General features: G+C 38.5%; 1 protein-coding gene across 1 annotated transcript; it reads right to left on the bottom strand.

Moving 5' to 3' along the window:
- Positions 1 to 592: 592 nt before the first annotated feature.
- clic4 (chloride intracellular channel 4) lies at positions 593 to 19612 on the bottom strand. Its single transcript, XM_024271770.1, has 6 exons — positions 19277 to 19612; positions 7530 to 7639; positions 5046 to 5171; positions 4534 to 4640; positions 3530 to 3711; positions 593 to 2278 (listed from the first exon to the last, which is right to left on the bottom strand). The coding sequence occupies exons 1-6, from the start codon at positions 19343 to 19345 to the stop codon at positions 2114 to 2116; spliced, it is 759 nt and encodes a 252-aa protein (XP_024127538.1). The 5' UTR covers positions 19346 to 19612; the 3' UTR covers positions 593 to 2113.
- Positions 19613 to 19696: the final 84 nt, after the last annotated feature.

Raw genomic sequence — 19696 nt, 5'->3', positions numbered from 1 at the left:
TCTTCCATCAGCAAGGACATTGAAGATGAATCATGGCTGGGTCTTTCGCATGACAACCATCCCAACACATGAAGGAGTGGCTTCATAAGAAGCATTTCAAGGTGGAGCGGCCTAGCCAGTCTCTAGATCTCATAGAAAATCTTTGGAGGGAGTTAAAAGTCTGTGTTGCCCAGCACCAGCCCAAAAACATCACCGCTCTAGAGAAGATCTGCATGGAGGAATGGACCAAAATACCAGCAAGTTTGTGGAAACCTTGTGAAGACTTACAGAAAATGTTTGACTGCTTTCATTTACAACAAAGGGCAGAGAACAAAATATTGAGATGAACTTTTGTTATTGACCAAATACATATTTTATGTATTCCCACCATAATTTACAAATAAATTATTCAAAAATCAGACAATGTGATTTTTCTGGATTTTTTTCTCATTTTATCTCTAATAGTTGAGGTATACCTATGATCAAAGTTACAGGCCTCACTCATCTTTTTAAGTGGGAGAACTTTCACAGTTTGGTGACTAAATACTTTTTTGCCCCACTGTATCTGTGAACAAATATTAAGGTGCACACCAAAAAAGACCCAAAGAGAAAATGTGCTGATATGAAGTTTATTTTAATTCAGTCAATATTCTTGTTTAAAAAAAAGCCATGAACTAACTTGGACATCATCTTCATACAATGCCAAACATTGCCATGAAATGATCTCTAAAATAATCCTTCCTGCAAAAACATCCTGCAGAGAAAAACAAGTAAGGCAAAGAGGAATCGTTTCAGCTGGAGTTTTAACCCAAGCAGGCAAAAAAAGTGGCCCATTTTTTTTCTCCTCAGTTCAGATGACTGGTTTTAAATGTACATACTGAAAATCCGAACAATGAAAGAAAAAATATTTACAGTTCCTTTGTGTCAGATTCCAATGTTGAAGACAGATTTTATTTGATCTGCACTAAAGCACTTCTGGAGCTACAGTAACACATTTGCTACCTCAGGTCAGACTACGAACCAACGAGAAATTGAAACCGTATTGTTTTCATATTGTCATAAATATTGGTGTGTACTTCATGGTCCTGGACGTGTCCCTAAAACAGGCTATGAAGTGTGTGGTGTTCAGCTTCACTAGTCAGAGCCAGTAAATCCACAATGTCCAGAATAATGAGCCCCTTTTTGGTTCAAGATGTAGAAGAGGAGCTGCAATCAGCATAAAAGAGAAAAAAACTCATTTTTAGACAAAAATAATGGCAATGTGGTGATAACAAAAGGCCATTCATGACTATACAAGCTACATATGGTTTGATATCTTCATAAAGCTCAGGTTTTATCCTTCCTGAGAGATCATAGTTCTGCAGGAATCTAGGAGCTAAACTACTTCATTTGAGTCCGGCTGAGGCTACAAGGACATCAGTTTGAATATCAGATAATAAAAATGATTTTATTTAAACCAGCTCAACAAAAATATAAAGCTTGCTGATGCTCAAGTTTGGACTACCTTCAGCTTCTGTGTATCCCTGTCAAATATTGGAGCCAGAAACACTAAAGCTTCAACACTGTTTACATGTCTTCATGAGCTAAAAGACAAAGAAAAAAAACAAGCTTTTTAGAGTTCACTCTATCGCAAACCCGGTATTGTTTTCTTTTTTAAATCCATCTTCAACTTAAAGCAGCTTGTGACATTTCCCCTGCATGCAGAGAGTCAGCTAGAAGGTCACTTGAGAGGGAGCACATTCTGGATAAGCTCTGATAGCGTGTTTGGCAGCTTCTCCATCACCAGCTCACTCATTCATCAGCACTTTGAGAACAGAAGCAGGTAACGATGACAGGATGAATAAGGGGGCCTCTGCTGATTTAACTCGAGGGGCCTTCATAAAACTGGAGAGAAGTAGATTTGGATGAACCCATCTTCCTTTCTCGAAAAGGGCCTGTGTAGGGCACATCCCACCTCAGACGGACAGGATAGGCTCCAGCACTCTCACAGCCTTGAACGAGATGGAAACCGTTGATGAGAATGAATGGAGGAAAGAACAGGCGGAGAAGCACATCAGTCCCAGCGCTGAAGAGGACAGAGTGAAGGGAAGTGAAGCGGGGCCGGAGGTGAGAGGTGAAAGGTCAGGACGGGGGCTTATTTGACAAGCCTCTTGGCCACGTCTGCATAGGCGATCTCGATCTCCTTGTCACTGGGGCAGGTGTTGATGAACTCTTCCCTTGTGTAGGCGTTGTTCAGGTACTTCCAGATGGCCGTCATTTCTTTGGGGATGTCGAAGCCTCGGTACTTTTTGGCCACAACCTGAAGAGAAATCAATAAATCAACTGTGATCCACACTAAGACTGCAGGAACCTCCAGAAAGGAACTCAACCAGATGCATCCAAAAGGTCTTCAGATCTTCTGTTTTTAGGTCAAAGTTAATGCAGATGAAAAAAAAAACCTTTTCTTTCATATTTACTCTCATTCACGCTTTGTGTGGAGATGCTGAAGCTTAAATGAAAGTCTCATGGAGGACACTCTACCACAAGGATACTGAACTACAAGAGCATGAAAGAATGTTCCCCCGTCAAAGAATGTTTTTTTTTTTTTGGTAACCCATGGAAACCAACCCATTGCAGTCCTCTGATGCAGATGCCATCATCCACCTGCTTTAACCAGAACATACCCATGAAAGCAAACAACATTGAGGATCATGTCTGTTGACTTTGTACTTTTTACCATCCAGCCAACATATTCTATAAAAAGATGCTCATAGAATATTTAAGAGAATTGTACTCTCTGTTTCTGCTCACTACGAAAACCTGTTGACATGTGAAGAAATGTACTGATGAGAGTTTGAGTTGTAAAGCAAAAGTGATAAGTCACTGATGGGAACAAGAACTGTCTCTTAAAAATAAATAAGTTAAAGAAATGAAAGGAGATGTTATCATTTAGCAAAACATAGAGCTGCCCTCTGGATTTCTTTGTGTTCAACTCAACAGTGAACAGAAACTGAGGCTGTAAAAGCACAATTAAGATGTTACTTATTAGAAAAGCTTTGGCTCTTAAATGTTTACAGCTAAACAATGCAGATAGTTTAAAACTTAGACATCAGTAATCTTTTAAATGCTATAATGTGTTGGGGCAGGAATAGGTGACTAATCTCAACCTGAGGAGGAGTCTGGAACTTAATGTGGCTCATCTACAACACAAACCCAACATCCCTCCTATTTGCAGCTACTACAAGAAACCCCTTTTGACTTCAATAGTTCTGAGTGTACATTAGTGCTGCCAAAGTTTGTCACAAATTATGACAAAGTGACAACACTAAAGCTCCAATAAATACAGATGCTAATGTATTTATTAGTTGACAATTAAATCAAAAAGAGGAGGATAAAGCCTCTTGACATCAAACATCTCGTTTTCAAGAGGGTCCTTCTTTCAAGTACGTAAACAGGTTCAAACAAGAATAAAAAATAAAAGGGTTCCTAAAGATTTCAATTATTATGCAAAGAAAAAAATGAATTAAACATCAATAAAACTACAGTGACTGTTATAGTTTGACTGTCTCACCTTGACTATGTGCAGCTTGGGCAGCAGGTTGCAGTCGGCGAGGGTCATCTCATCTCCGTCCAGGAACTTGCGGCCGGACACCTTCACGTCTTCGATGCTGTTGTGGTCGATCTCGTCTGGAAGCGGGGAGCGAAGATACTCGTCCAGCTTCTGCAGGGTCTTCAGGAGACCACGCTCCAGAGCTGCAGAGGTTGGCGTTATAGACATGGTTAACCCTGATCAGCCACACGGGGGCAGCATTCCACAATCAAACACCAACAGCACCAACATGACCTGATAGAAAAAAGGACTTTAAACCTGGTGAAGTTAAACATAACCTCTTGCTACTGAAGAAGTCAAATACAATCCCCTACATTCCTTTGAGAAGGAATGTGCTTTATTGCTGCGATAACCTTCCCTGAATCTAACTGCTCCCATGTTTGACTCATGACCAAAGCCTTCAACTGTGAGAAAGTGTCAACATATGATCCTCAATATCACATTTACCAGTTACCTTTGAAAGCAATCATCACTGACCCACGAGGTTCAACCTGTGACTGTTGACACAGTCTGGACTTTCACATCCACCTTTCAGCTTAATATTGTCTTAAGGTGGAGAACAGACGACAAAACAAGATATGAAGTATTTTAAGGATTTCAACACTGTCATTCCAGAGAAACATTCTCTACATTCTTTGTAAGAAAGAAACCATCTCAAAAATGAGGTCTTCTTGTATTATTATCTGGACTCACTGATAATACTTGATAGGGTTTCAGCTTCATAAACAAAACAAAAAAAGAAGGATTTTTTTTCCCCAGGAGAGATCCAGGTGAGATAGTGAGCAAAAGAACAGGCAGCAGAACAAAAAGCGCTGTGTTCCCAATTCCCGCCGTGCTCCACCAATCAGTGCAGAGCTCCCAAGGTTGCATAGCAACCAGAAAGCACTCCCAGCAAGGTGTTAGTGACACCTATAGAACAAAGCGCTCACCCATGTCTGCCTGCATGAGAGGCTAAAAGAAATTACCTTCATTTGCGTCAGGTTTGGAGTTTTTGATGTATGCAGAAAACTTGGCAAAGATGTCCATACCGGCGGTGTTTGACTCGGGGTGTCTTGCACCAAGTTTGATAAACCTGGAAAAAAAAAAAACACAAAAGGTGTGCATATTGTCACAATAAAAGTTACCATTTGGAATTCTGGTGTTCTTTATCTTTAGGGGGAAAAAAAGGAAGTCGGATCCATACAGCTGGCATTTGTTTAAACAAATTTGAAGGTTTACTCCTCTTTGGCGCTTTAGCGTCCAAAAACAAACTATGAGCACGGCCAGGATGATGTATTTGCATAAACATTTGCACATGTTCAAAGTTAATGTCAGAAAGGTTTGCAAAGAAAAAAACTATTTAGGATAAAAAAATATATATATATTCAAAAGTTTGACTCTGAGGTGATTCAAGAACCCTCAGCCTCACAACAAATAGGCACCATCTTTGGTGAACACTTCTGGGAAGTCTTCATCACTCTGATCAGAAGAAACTTACTTGGGTGGGCAGAGGATATCCTCAAGAAACTCCTCGATCTTGTTGACATCAGTTTTGACCTCTCCGTTAAAGGTGATGAAGGGCGGGTGTGTGCCAGGAGCCAGGTTCTGGAGGTCTGCAGGCTTCCTGTAAGGATGACTAATGTTAGTTTACCCGAGAAAAAAGAAATAAGTTCTAAAGATCCTGCAAATGCACATCAGTTTAGCAAGAAAAATGCAGCGAACCAATCACAAGAAGTAACACAAATTCATTTAAATTTTAGTCCTCAGGAAGTCAAAACTTTTGAGTGTGAAGTAAAGTCAAAGTTTTATTAAATAAAGGAATTAAATCCACAACAAAACAAACTACAAAAGTTGCATTACCTGTGATAATGCTAACATAAGTGCTTTTTGCTGAAAGTAGTCGCTGAAGATGCTGAAGCTTTTTCATGAAATTGGTGATGTAATTTACTTTAACTGCTGAAGGGATTTGCTGAAAACGCAAAAGCTATTAGCAAAATGCTAAATTTGCCAAAAGGCTGGAAATGTCATTAAAATACTATGAAAGAGTGCTGACGTTGACCTACATTTCTGAAAAATTTGTAGCATTGCTTAAAAATCCCAAATACATGCCAATTTTGAAAAACATATTTAGTGTTTAGTAGCTAAACTCCAAAGTAGCCTAAAATTCCCTAGTAAACTAAATTAGTCAAAAACATTAGCCTGTTGCTAAAATAGAAGCTAAACTCTAAAATAGTCTAAAAAAACAGTAGATAACAAATTAGCCAAAGTAAATGCTTACTACGCATTCACACAAGATGAAAAACTCATATTTCTATAGTTAATTAAGCTAAAGTATATTACTGTTTTTGTGTCATGTCTATCTGGTAAAAAGTAAACAGCAATAAAATTGAGCTTTATGTTAGCAACAAACGTCATGCTTCAGTTCTAATCCTTTTTAGGTAAAGAAGAAAACGCCCAGTTTTTACATGAAAGAAAGTAGCACAGAAGTAGAAATATGAGTACACCAAAAAGAAGAAAAGCTTTCAGATACGTTTAAGCCAACATTTACTTAATGATCTTTTTTTCCACCTTTTGAGTGGTCTCTATGAGATGAAGTAGGGTCTATAAAATGTTTAACCTGGGGCACAGAACCCTGTTATTCTGCACATATGTAAGGTCACAAGTGAGTAATCCACTTTTCCTGAGTCATCTGGGGTTTCTCTCTACAGCAACAGGTGCTGTGTTTATAACTGTGTTTGTCTGAGTAAGTGTGTTTGTGTCTCCTTTCTGCAGCCTTCAAACCAGCACATTCAGTGCCAGATGGCAGGCAGATGAGGCTGCAGCGCAAACAGAAATTAGCATGTGTTGAATGAAGGGTGCCAGCACAACTGAGTAGTCAAATTTACGCAAGCAAGCTTTAGAGAAAAAAGAGATGCAATGCTCCAACAGCATTAATGCTGCATTAGCAACAACAGCGAGAGCTGGAAGAGGGTGGCTGAATTTTGGGGCTTGCCATTTAAGGACACCAGCAGGAGGAAATGACTTCAACCCTTTGGCATGTGAAGGGAAGTGTTACAGTCTGAGTGATAAAACCAAGAAGTGGGTAGGGTGCTATGAGACTCAGGAGGAAAATATTTTGGAAAAACAGGATAGAAAACCCCTAAACTTGAGTCCTAGTTCTCCTGTATATGTCACTCCACAGGAACAGGTTATACAATATGCAACACTCTGATTAAAGCCATAAATGTACATCTTCTATAATGCAGAAATACATGCTGACTTAAGATAAAGATGCAGCAAATCCTATTGGGAATAATTACAGGTTTCTAAAATAAATAAAAATAAAAGATTTTTGATGTATTTATCCAAGTCATCTAAGAAAAAAAAGGTATCATGAACATTTCTGATGTTTTCTATCATCTTGATATAGCAACAGAGGAGACGCCCTGACATAAAGCATAGGCTTACTCATAAATGTTTGATTCATTTACAATGAGGCAAGAGGAATCTTCAGTCTGAGTAAAAACACACAACAAAAACCACAGACATCCTTCAAGGGGGATTAAATGTAGTACTGGCTTTAGAAGGGATTTAATAAACAAAAAAAGCTTTTTTTTCTTAAATAACTAAAATAGCCACACATTCTGAAGATGAGAGCTTCTTATCATAACTGAAACAAAGAAAAAACAGACTAAACATAACTAGAAAGGGTATGTTTACATGAAAAACTTCAAATAATTCCTCCAGACTGGTGTTTATTTTTCACTGCTTTTCTTTGGTCTAGGAGGGGGTCATGGGAAAACCAAGGGGAAGCAAAGAGCGTGCCAGAGGTGGGGCTGCATCAAAGTAGCTAAAATTGTTGTGGAAACACCCAACATCGCTGTCGAAAACTTTCACAGTGTGAGGAGGGAGAAATGGATATCTGATAAAACAGTTTGTTAGTCAACAAGCAGATTGTTGGGGAAAAAATAGAGAGAAAATTGATAATGACACAAAGCCTCACCTCTTAAGGTCTACTGTGGTAACATTGAAGACGACTCCTTTCAGCCACAATATCATGAAGAGCCTCTGTGAGAAGGGGCAGTTCCCGATGCTCTCGCCATCGCTTCCCGCCTAAAATAAAAGACAAAAACAAAGAAAAGTGGTCAAGCAACATGAATACAGGTGTTACAGCACTCAAAAAATAGCTTGTTGCCCACCCTACGTATTTTCTACAAATACTCTCTTTATCAAACAACATTTTTTGTCTGCTCCTGATTCATGATGATTTGAATAAAGAAATATTCAGGAATGCAATTTTGAGCTTAACATTCTCAAATGTATGTCCCCTCTATCATCAGAAAACCCACACAAGAACATGTTAGAAACACCAACACACAATTTTCATCAGTTTTTATTAAAGAGAAACAAGAAGCTGAAGGGAAAAAAATAACTTATATTTTAATACAGATAAACTACACTTTTTGTAAAGGAATAAAACTACAGCAACATTTTCATTTTTCACAAACAAACATAAAAAAATTCTAATTTCTTACAAATTCCAAACCAAATTTCTCGCTCCCTTTAAACGCAAACGCCACATTGAGGAGCAACAGTCATCCCCTGTTCTCCCTGCAGCGATTCATCTCTTTGTCCTTCTCTTTCCAGTCTTTTCAGTCCTTTGAATAAGCTCTTGATCCTCTCAACAGCAGAATCAACACTGCAGCATCTGCCTTTTACATCACAGCACAAGGAAAACATCTGACTGGTTTCTGCAGACGAATCTTTACTTTCATTTTCTCAAAAACAACCTCTCTCATTACATTGAAACCACATCATATTTTGAGACAAACACGCACAAAAGTAGAAAAATATTTGTATTCGATCAAATATTGCAGAGACTGGATTAAAGACAACTCACCCTACACGTATGTTTGAGTAATATGATGAGAACTTTACAAGTTATATGATTTAGGAAGGATCTCATTGCATGGGTTTATCGTTGTGACAATAAAAATGTTGCACATAAGCAGCTTTCCAGCAGAGAAATATGTTACTGTACTGTTATTCATCATTGACGGAGAAAAGAGTCTGTATCTCTACTCCTGGATAACTAAAGTCTACCATAATTTATTAAACAAACTTTTGTATTTAGCATTATTTTTAATTAACTAGATATTTGCAATTCTTTTAAAATAACTTCTGCTTTTTTTTTAGAACAAAATCTAAAGAAAATAACAGTTTTATCTATCTTCACTCATTGTATATTGTACTCTCCAAATGCTGAACCCAAAACTCTTGGTTGCTTCAATGAAGAATAACACAATTCTCAATTGTGTTATACTAATACAGATAGCATCTATACAAAAGTACAGAGAACACTGACTAAAACGATCAGTTAAGATGGACATCTGCTGATAAAAATGTGTGTATCATCATCGCGGGGCTGTGATTCCTCTTCAATGAAGGAGCTTGTTTTGTTCATGAGTGCTCGTGTGGACTAACAAGCTGCTGTGTCCTCTGAGTGACACCCAGTGAGATGGCTCCGTTTGATCTGTCAGCCGGCTCTCATTGTACTGTCCCCGCTCTTTGAATCAATGTCTTCACTGGCCCACACTTCCATTGTTCTTTGAATAAAAGTCTATATTTATATTATACGACTCAAAACTGGAATGAAGCTTTGAGGGAACTGTGGTTGGAGGCTAATGTCAGGCCAAACAAGCACTTTAGGCGATCCTTATGGAATCAGAAAAGCATCAATGGGATGATTGCCCCGAAGCAAAACACCAACCGAGAAGCTTTCAGGTCTGGATTAAGGTTGGTAAGGCTGCACAGCAACTGTTTCCATGGCAATGACCATAACATATGACAAGGAAAGAGGAGCTTGCACTGGTGAGAGCGCAAGCTCCTCTTTCCTCAGCAGGGCAGGTGAACCATCAACATTAGAATCTTGGTTGGCACGCAGAAAATAATGCAAAACACCAAGCTCATTTTAATTTGGAAGTCAAATAAGTTTCCTTTTTAAAAGTTAAATAAATCTAAATCAATGATCAACAAGAAGTCTATAGCAGAATAAATAGGATCTCTAAAGAAATCTGCGGAAAAACTGGAGCTTTCTGAAAATATTAGCACAAACACAGTCGTGTAAAAGGAAAAAAAACTTCAAGGAAGAGAAGGAGGAAATGAGGGATTTTGAATATTACTAACAGGACAACAAAAGGTAATTGGTGCCTTAAGTGAAAGGAAGAGGAACAAGGGAAAGTGTTGGAGATGTATTACTCTTTGGCATATTGCTCATTTCCTCTTCCCCCTCTTCCTGCTTCATCCTTCCACCCCTAACATGGGGCCCCAGTATGGAGTTAGGTGGGGCTGGGCATTCGGAGAGGAGGGAGCAACTATTCCAGAAATGTCCTGTTATTCCCACCGAAGAGGCTGCTTTGTTTGGTTTAAGAAATGCAGCATTTTAACTGTAAATGTACCTGCTGTAGCAAACAGAGGACGCATTAATTGAGCCTGAATAGTTTGATAACTTAGTAGTTTTAATACGACAAAAAAGGCATAAGAACTGCAGAGTTGCTATGATTTTGGTAACTAAATGTAAAACAAATTAACTTTCAAGATATATAGGAGCTTTGAATGTATTCAAATACCATACATATACATATCTTCTATATTTTATTGTATTGTATTAAGCATATAATGTCTGACAAAAATAAAACTTCTTATCCAAACACTACAATTTAATTTCCACTTCTACTGTGTGACATTTAGGGCTAAGGCATCTGGAGAACCTCGTATAAAGGAACTCCACAAAGCGCGTTTTGTTTGTCCCGTCTTGTTCACGTCACCCGTTTGAATAGTCCAGGAAACAGCACCTCACTGCAAGAAAAGTTACAAGAAGAGTGTTTTACCTGACTTTTAACACAAAGAGAGTCAGTGCAAAATGTGTACAATTTTCAGGAACAAAATTAAATAAAAGAATTCAATCATGCAAAAAAAAAAAGTTAAATATTTCAACACCCCTTTACCCCAAAAGCCCTACTGAACATGACTAACACTTACACAATCATTGACTCAGCTTTATTTATACCCTCTTTTTCACTTGGGCGCATTAACATCTGATCCACAAACAACGGGAACAGTTGACTATTGCTAACAGACTTTTAGGCTTTATTTAGGCTCAGTGGAGGGGAAGCTAGCAGACACACACAGCTGCAGTGGAGGTTGTGAGTCATGGCTCAAGTCAGACGTTATCTAGTAGTTGGCGTCCAGAACACTCAGAACCAACAATAGTACAATAGGACTGGGTCAAACACATCCATCCTCTTTTAAACACAATGAAGTCAGAACTTTAATCACTTCCTTTATAACTTACTTCATATAACAGTTGAGTAATCAATCTAAAAACATATATATCGTCTCAGGATTTCAGTTCTGGCTATAAACCAAGCTAGTATTCATGCCTGTTGTCTTGATTCAAATATTCAAATGAGAAGTTCCGTATAAAAGTTTATAAGCCACTCCCTTGCTTTCCCTCCCACGTCTATGCTGCCAGCAGCATGAATATATATATATATTTTTAACTTGTCCTGTGAACGTTTTAAATGCTGATGCCAGCATTCATCCAATCCCTACTGTTATCAGTGTTCTCATAAAAAATGGTCTCCTTTGGTCTTTTTCATTTAAGTCATTACACTTGAGCCTTTTTAGAGGAGCAAGTGACAGGTTTAAGGGGCAGAAAAAGCCCTTCACATTTATCAGTAAATGTTTTAAGAGATTTCTTTTTTATAGGTAAATGACTAAAAAAACCTTATAGACCAAGAAGAAACAATACGAGTACATAAAATACTTTTAATGGCAGGTACGTTCAAGTACATTTATTTGGAGAAGAAACAGACATTTTTATGATGTATGACATCAACTGACCTTGTCCCAAGTTTCATATTTTTTTACAAGCAAAACCTGTTAGACATTCCTCTTATCGCTCAAAGGAATCCTGAAAAAGCTGACCTTTCCTTTTCTAGCTTGCAATGTGACAGAAGAGTTCCACCAGGGACAATAGATCCTGTTCTTGCCAGGCACGGTCCTCTCAGCCTCCCTGCTTCTGAACTAATTTTAGCAACATGGAAACTTGTGCCTTCCCCTCCCTAACATACTTCATTTTCTAAATTGGTTGGACCACTCAGAAAGTTCACATCACACTTGACCGAATAAGGGACTGACGGTGCTGGAAAAGCTGAAGCTCTCGTTCCTGCTTTCCACTCCAGCTCTGACACACAGCAGGAAGGTCTGCTTTAGAGCTGCAGCCATGGTAACAGACAGAGGAGACGGTGTTGGGGTTCAAATTGACAACCTTGAAATATAAACCACAAAACAAACAGTGCAATGTTTCTTTTTTACACTGGTTAATATTAAAGAATGAAGACTTAATGAATAAAATAATATTTCCTATAAACCAAGAACTTTAAAGGTGTAAAATGGAGGTCAGAGATCAATGACAACTACAAAAAATCTTTTTCATCACTGAAGATGAGCTAATGATGACAAAAATGTGATATTCACAACTGTAATCAAGCAAGTCATCAATCAGATATTGGCCTTTGCTTTTTCTTTTTTTAAAATGATTTTCAAAGGTAAGAACTGCAACTAGACTATACGGCCAAAACTTCTTAATGTTTGGTCCCAATCTCATTAAGTGAATGAACAGCAAACTTCTTCAGATTCTGGTAGCGGCTGCCCTGCCCTGACCGCAGTCAGGGAGAGATGATTGTTCAAAAGAACTTCTGCCAGAACTTGGAACGACCATTAAGTTCTTGGTGTGGCTCTGAGTCAGGCTGACGTCACCAAAGAAAACCTTGAAACTTTCATTCAGACAGAGGACTACTGTGCTGCGCCGTTACATCAGAAACATTCATTTACATGCACTATCCAGTGTATGCATGTATATTATTATTTATAGACATTTTTATATATTTAATACAATAACAAAAATGCATTTTGTTTTATACATAATTCATAATCTGAAGAACACATTGTTAAGGAGCAATTAGTGGGTTTTATACCAGCAACATATTAGTCAAAAAAAGTATGAAATATCCCTACTGTACAGCACAGAAACAAAGTTAATCAAACCAAGTTTCAGTCTTTGTCTCCAGTTTTTCTTTCAAAACATGTTAGATTCCTGCTTCACATTTAGGTCTGCTCAACAACCGTTTTGTGTGTTTTTACATACCCATCTTAAAATAACCCAGAATGATTTTTTTTTCATTAAAATGGTACATCATCTCAGAGCAGACAAAAAAAGTCTATCTGTGGTGTTAAGCGAATCTGATTTATGAATACACAGTGGGTCAAAAATGCAATTATCAGTCATCGATTCTTCAAGTTAAGCCTCCTAAAAAGGTGAAAGATGGTCAACAGAGATATACAGTATTTAAACTGTGGGATATAGGATGTAAAAAATTAAAATGAAAAAATAAAATAAGAATTCAGGAAATTATTGTTCGATTCTCAAAGTATTTATAATGTTGCAGAAAATAAGTAATTAGCTCCACTGCTAACACCAGTACATGTCTAACCAGTACTAGCCTAATTTCCCAGCCTGGGATGAATAAAGCATTTCTATTCTATTCTATTCAATTTTATTCTATGTCCAGGCTTGTCTTAGTTTTTCTAGACACCATCTGGGTGATCCAGAGGAAAACGTCATGTGGTGGATGAGACCAAAATTGAACTTTTTTGTGTAAACACCGGTTTGGAGGGGAAAGATTAGTGGGTTGAAAACCCAAGGACACCATATCCACTGTGAAGCATGGGGGTGGAAGCATCATGCTTTTAGGTTTCTTTTCAACAAACAAGATTGATGGCTAATCTGTATAGGGAAAAGATGAATAATGCTATGTATGGAGAGAGTTTGGACAAAACCTCCATTCCATCAATAACAGCCCTGAGGATGAAACGTGGCTGGATCTTCCAGAAGTACAATGACCCCAAAAATCACTCGGGCAACAAAAGAGAGAGGCAACCAAAGTATTTTAAGGTTCTGGAGTGTTTTAGTCAGTATCTGGGCCTCAATCAACTATAGAACCTGTGGAGGGCATTCAAAACATCACAAATCTTGAGAAGATCTGCATGGAAGAACAGACCAAAATACCAATTATATAGTGTACAAATCTGCTGGTGACCTACAGGAGATTTTTGACCTCTCCCTTTGACAACAAGGGTCATATTACAGTACTGAGTAAGTACTGAGATGAACTTTCATTATTGACCACATATGTATTTTCTGTTTTATTATAACAAATAAATTCTTAAAAATCATTAAGTGGGATTTCCTGATTTCTTTTCTCAAGTTGAAGTGTACTTAGGATAACATTACAGAGCTCTCTCATCTAAACTTGTAAAATCAATGACTGACAAATATTTACTTGCTTCACTAACCACGCAAGTATCTGTTATTTAGCTTTTCTGCCTCCAACATCGTCCTCACTCCTTGGTTCAGCAACAGTTTTGCACACTATGAATGGATACATGTGGAAAACATTTATACCCCAGTGTGGAGGGGGATCCACTATGACTGCATGTAACTTTTTCCCACAATGTAAGGGCCAGACAATGTAGAAAACCTACTTCTTTCTCTAAACTGCAAGTTATTACAGTGTTTCTTATGTATTTCCACTAAGTGAATTTGAACCACAATATGATTGATCAGTAAAGAAATGACAAAGACCGAAAGAAAACAAAAATGATAAAAACAAAACACAAGAGCTGTATACGGAAATAAGTCACATTGCACTTGCATTTTCATTTTTACCTGACAAACCAGATGGTTGTGGAATGACTCAAGAATCCAGCTGCCGTTCATGGTCTTGAGTAAAGGAATGCACTTTCCAGGCCAACACCTCCGTTCTGTTTGCAACTTTTTCTGCTCAAGTTTTGATTCACCATTTAAAAGTAAACGGCAAAAATTAGTTAAATGTTCTCTAAAACTTTGATTTCCCAAATAAAAATGGGTGATTGGTCAACTGTAATTTAAAGTAAAACCCTTGCCAGCTCCTCAGCTTCTCATTTTCGAGTTCATGGGTCAGACTCTCTTCAGAAACACTGGGTGAAAAATTTGCTGGAAAAATATTTGTATTGTTGGAAGACTTGTGCTTATGCTAACAAAATTCTACTCACACAAAGTTTTTAGGTGTGTTTTTTCCTCTTAAGCAAGCTTTTTATGCCATTTTTTTTAAAGCTCTTTGTTTGCATGTGTGAAATACAAACACGTATACGGAACTCAGTATCTGAGGCTTAAATTAACATTTAAAGTGTACAACTATGGAATTACTTATCATCCAGTTGATTAAAAAGATGCAGCAATTCACTCAAACAGGACAGGACATTGCTGGTATATGCAACTTCTGCTGCTTTGGTGTGAACTGGAGGTTACATCAAACATGAAGTTTTCATACTCATATTCAAATGGTAAGTTCATTCTTAAATGACACGGGCACTAGTATTTTCCAAATTATATCAGACAAAAGCTCCAGTGGAGACTGGAAACATGACAAGCCAACAAAACAGCCATTAGAGTCTTAAACCTCACTGATCTGAAAATGCACCTTAAATGATGTTAAAGGGAACAAAATTAAACCCTACACTGAGCCTGCTGTCAGTGAAATGGGCGCGGATTTCCAATAAGCTCACTCGTGATTTGCGATACTAGTTGCCATGGAAACACTGACTCAAATCAATCACTACTGAAGTCATTCAATTCATACATACCGATACATTTTCGACCTCAAACATAGGTTCTCCTATTTTAAACGTTATCAAATCTGTGAACAGTAAAATGAGGAATCGTGCAAATACACTTAGCATTTTCTAGAAATCAACCTTAGGATCCAGTTCTTCTCTTTCTTATGTTAAAAAAGGTATCCTTCTTTAGATAAGTAAAAGAAATCAGCTTAATATACCAAGTTTAGCAATGAAATAAATATTTTGTAACTTTTTTATCTGTTGTAAAACATTTTAAATTATAAACAATAGGCAACCAATAGTATAGATAAAAAAACGTGTGTAACAAAACACTGCTGTATTGATTAGGCCTGCTGCCAGAGAGTCACTCAGACACAATAGAAGGAGCAGGTCAGGTGCTGCCTAAGCAAATTCACAGGCCAGAAAAAAATAAACAGCAAAAGACTTGCAACCCTTCCGCCAGGGAAACAAATCATTCATCTTTGTCCTTTGCTGGGATGCAGACTGCAGCGCTGACATGTGCCTGCAGAAAATAGACTGCACTATTGATTTTTCAATTAGAAAAAACACCTAATTGTTTTAAATAACACCCAGAGGGAGTGAATTCATTATTTTTAGAATAGTAAATTTAACGATCAAGCGCAACTATAATATGCGTAGATAAGTCTTATTGACAAAAATATTGCACTTTATTTAAATAAAAAGTACAAAACCATAAAATATCTGAAATAAAATAGTTAAAAATGATCAGCTCTTCCTAAAACCTTAAGAAAATGTCAACAAAAGGACTGTTATCATCGAATAAGAGTAAATTGTTTAAAAAGTTAAACTGATAATTCTCTGCCTTGAACAGCTCTACACAGAGGTGCTTCGTTTTCTACCAGCTTTAGATACCAAGCTTTAGTCCTCACTGTTTCCATGACACTGTTCTGACTTGAAAAAAGAACTTTCACAAACACAGATAGACTCAGGGTCTCTGCACATAAAAGCGCTTCTTCAGAATCTTAACTGGCCCTTCTGTCACAGCTGGCAGGCAGATTAAAGGCTGGAAGCAGCAGAAGGCTTTCCAGCCGTCCACAACACAAGTTAGCTGCAGCCAACAGACATGTTCAAGAGGAGAAATGAGGCCATTCTTTCTCCTTCTGATTCATACCGTCAAGTCACATGGTGGTGAAGAATGACTTGAGAGCATGCATGTGAAGGCAGAGAACAGACATCCAATACTTTTTATTTTTTTAAGATGCAGAGCTATGATGATATACCATAAAATACCAGCAGACGATATTTTAGGAACTACTTCTGTGGGTTAAATACAAAAAGTGCCAAATAAAACAGAAGATTCCCAGGCTCCATGTCCCACACCTTTGATAAAGGTGATATCTGTTGTGCTGCCATGCGGTCAAGAGTCACTATTTCCCTTTAACAAAGTCAAATGTCCATAAGCCGCAGAGCTATAAACACAGACAATGACTGTATCAAGTTTTTGTGAGCCTTTAGCAACTGTTGCTATAAACAATATGGGGAGAAAGTCACAAGATAATCACAGTAAAAATAGTGTTATTGGTGTATTTAACATATTCTAGAGACATTTTTCTGATGATGGAGGACACACATATCTATATATAACATAAACTTAATAAAATTGTATTTCTGAGTATTTTATTCAAACTGTGAATCAGGAGCAGATGAAAAAATGCCATTGGAAAAATCTAGTAGAACCAACAACCGACTGGATACATCTGTTCACCATTTATGTTAGCTTGGGGTTGTGAGAGTCTAAGATAGCTGGACAGCATATAAACTTAAAGGTAAATGGAAAAATAAGAGGCGGGATTATGCTACGTTCACAAATACAATTGCCACCACGTAAAAGCAAAATCAAGATTTCATGCTGCCGCCCAGGTTATTTTTTTTTAATCATTAGCGTAGTCATGAATGTAGATGGCGACAGTCAGGTGACTATCAGGTGTGCAGGATGGCCTACCTTTTATATACCTCTGTACGATGGTCCATATGGCTCACATAAATACAAAAGACACAACACAACGACAAAAGCGGAAACACATCGACAAAGGCCACAACACAACAGAAGTGAATCCCAACAGGAATTCTAGAGGGGTACGAGATTTGTTTGTAATGTTTGCTTATAAGTAGTTAATTTAGTCTGCAGTCTGCACAGTGACAGACTAAATTAACGTCAGACAAACATAAATTACAAACAAGTCTCTAGAAAAGTGAATACCTTTAAAATGAATGATTTTTTTTCTGTTTAAGTTTGTTACTCGTTTCCGTTAAGGCTTTTGTTGTTGTGTTGTGTCTTTTGCATTTATGGGAGCCGTATTGGACACCATACTCCCGGACTAAAGAGTGGCACTTAATGTGGACACCCAGAGACATTTACACATTGCCCTCCAGTTAGAGCTGTCCCCGGGGAGCTATCCGGATCTGTAGATGCCCAGCAGTCCCCTGTCAATGGACTACCACCGCATGACCTTGAAATCTACCCAGGCGGCCACAGACCGAAGTAAACTTTTAGAGAAAAATTGTCCGGTTGCCGTAAAATTGTAACTTTTTCTTATAACCTCCGTGGCCACCGCACAGCGTGCAAAAACGTAAGTGCTACCTCCTGATTACAAAGGCCATCCTATGGCCACCTGTCAAATTTGCTGTGGCATTTTGTGTTATGAGATTGAAGCCTTAGTCCTCCCAAACAGTCTGTTTGGGAGGACTTAACATAAAATTGTTTGAATCTGAACACAAACACATTCAATGAGCCTCTGGAGGTGTAATTAGTAAGCTAAAACATGTAGCAGCTTCCTTACAGATATGACATGACTGTGTGTGAAGAGCACACAGCATGCATCAGCTCTTCACAGGGGCCTGCCTCACAGCGATGTGCCTCCAGCAACCCGATACTGCCTCGCATGAGTTTGTTTGAGTCAGCAGAACAAGCACATCATTAATAATAGATGTAAGACGCTGTCCTGGACACAAACTAACACAGCCGAAGTTGAAGTGGGGGGTCCACTGACAAAAAACACACATTGAGAGAAATTTCTAGCAATGGAGCACAAAGGGAGGGGTCCAGAGGGAAGAGTTGGCCAGCCAGACCTCTGGATGATGTAACCCCTCTTGCAGGCTGTGAAAGGTGTGTTCAAAACTGGGTTACATGGCTCCTCTATCAACAAAGGCTTCACTTTAGCTGAATACAAAAGAACAATCAAGACAAGGAGTTTAACTAAATTTTCTGTAAATGCACACAAAAACATTTTTTGTGAATGAATCAGGGTGAAGAAGCAGCATTTATAAAGGCATTTAGGAGCTCCCAGCATTCCTTGCGATCCATACTCCTAAGTGTTCTGGTCTGTGGGCCCCTATAATCACTGCCACAGACAAACTGGATACAAGACCACAAAGCCTCCTCCTTCCCCTCCTTTGTCCCAATGTGAGTCTGCCCCCCCTTTTTTTTTCTTATGCCATTTTCCCGCCCATATGCAACGAAAAACACAGCCATCCACCCCTTCTCCATCCTCATCATCACTAGAAATGATGGAGGGTCTCAACTTAAATAGCTTTAAACAAATATATCATCGTGGAGGAAATTGATGCTACAATTAATCTTTTTTTTTTTTTTTAAAGATTTTCTTCATAAAACTTTGATGTAATTTGAAGACATCGATTCTAGCGTATGCAGTGCTCACCATTTCTATTCTATGCTGCCTGCTCGTTTCGCCCGCATGTCATCCGATGGAGCACAACTGCGGGGCTTTTGTTAGCCAAGTAGCGGGCAGTTTTTTCAGTATGGCAGGCTGTATCCGCCCTGCAGAGCGGCAGCGCAGCTCCACATGGCTTCGAACGGTACCGACTTACTACAAATTCAGAAACGGATAGCAACAAGAGGGGGAAAAACGATTTTCGTTCCTCTCAACCACAACACTTTTATTTAACAAAGACAAAAGAGAGGAGACTGTTCCGCAGTGAAGTGGTTTAGCATATTCTTGTCGGAAAACAAAACTTAAAAAACCTTACCTTGACAAAAAGCTCGATAATAGGTTCGTTATCCGCCTTTACTCCGTTCTGCGGAACCGACAGCGACATTGTAAATGCTACTTTGAAGTTTTTCGGGTGGAGAATAAAAAACTATTTGTTTTCTTGCCACCACGCCCGGCTAAAACACTTTTTCCCTTCACCAACTCCCTCCTTTCCCGGAGACTGTGGTTTATCTCCCGGTGTGGACGAGGAGACTCCCGGCTTCTCAGGTAAGCGGTCCAACGTTTCTCTACCCGCAGGCTAGCTAAGCTACAAAACCATAGTGGAGGCGCGAGGCGAGGATGAGTGATGACGTTGGGAAGAAGAAACGGGAATATAAGATCGTGACGTCATCATCCGCGCGAGGAACACAGAAATGTGGGCGGGACCCGGGAAGAAGTTCTGGAAATTCAATAAAAC

The sequence above is a fragment of the Oryzias melastigma genome, linkage group LG22 (assembly GCF_002922805.2).
Source record: "Oryzias melastigma strain HK-1 linkage group LG22, ASM292280v2, whole genome shotgun sequence".
NCBI classification, from domain to species: domain Eukaryota; kingdom Metazoa; phylum Chordata; class Actinopteri; order Beloniformes; family Adrianichthyidae; genus Oryzias; species Oryzias melastigma.
Note: the sequence above shows the minus strand (reverse complement) of the source record. Positions and strands in the feature narration are given on the sequence as shown.

Excerpts from the sequence above, each read along its gene's own strand:
- clic4 (XM_024271770.1), bottom strand. The coding sequence starts at position 19,345 with ATGTCGCTGTCGGTTCCGCAGAACGGAGTAAAGGCGGATAACGAACCT. Across the intron at positions 4,641-5,045 it reads GATATCCTCTGCCCACCCAA|GTTTATCAAACTTGGTGCAA; the intron begins GTAAGTTTCTTC and ends TTTTTTTTCCAG. Across the intron at positions 2,279-3,529 it reads CCAAGCTGCACATAGTCAAG|GTTGTGGCCAAAAAGTACCG; the intron begins GTGAGACAGTCA and ends ATTTCTCTTCAG.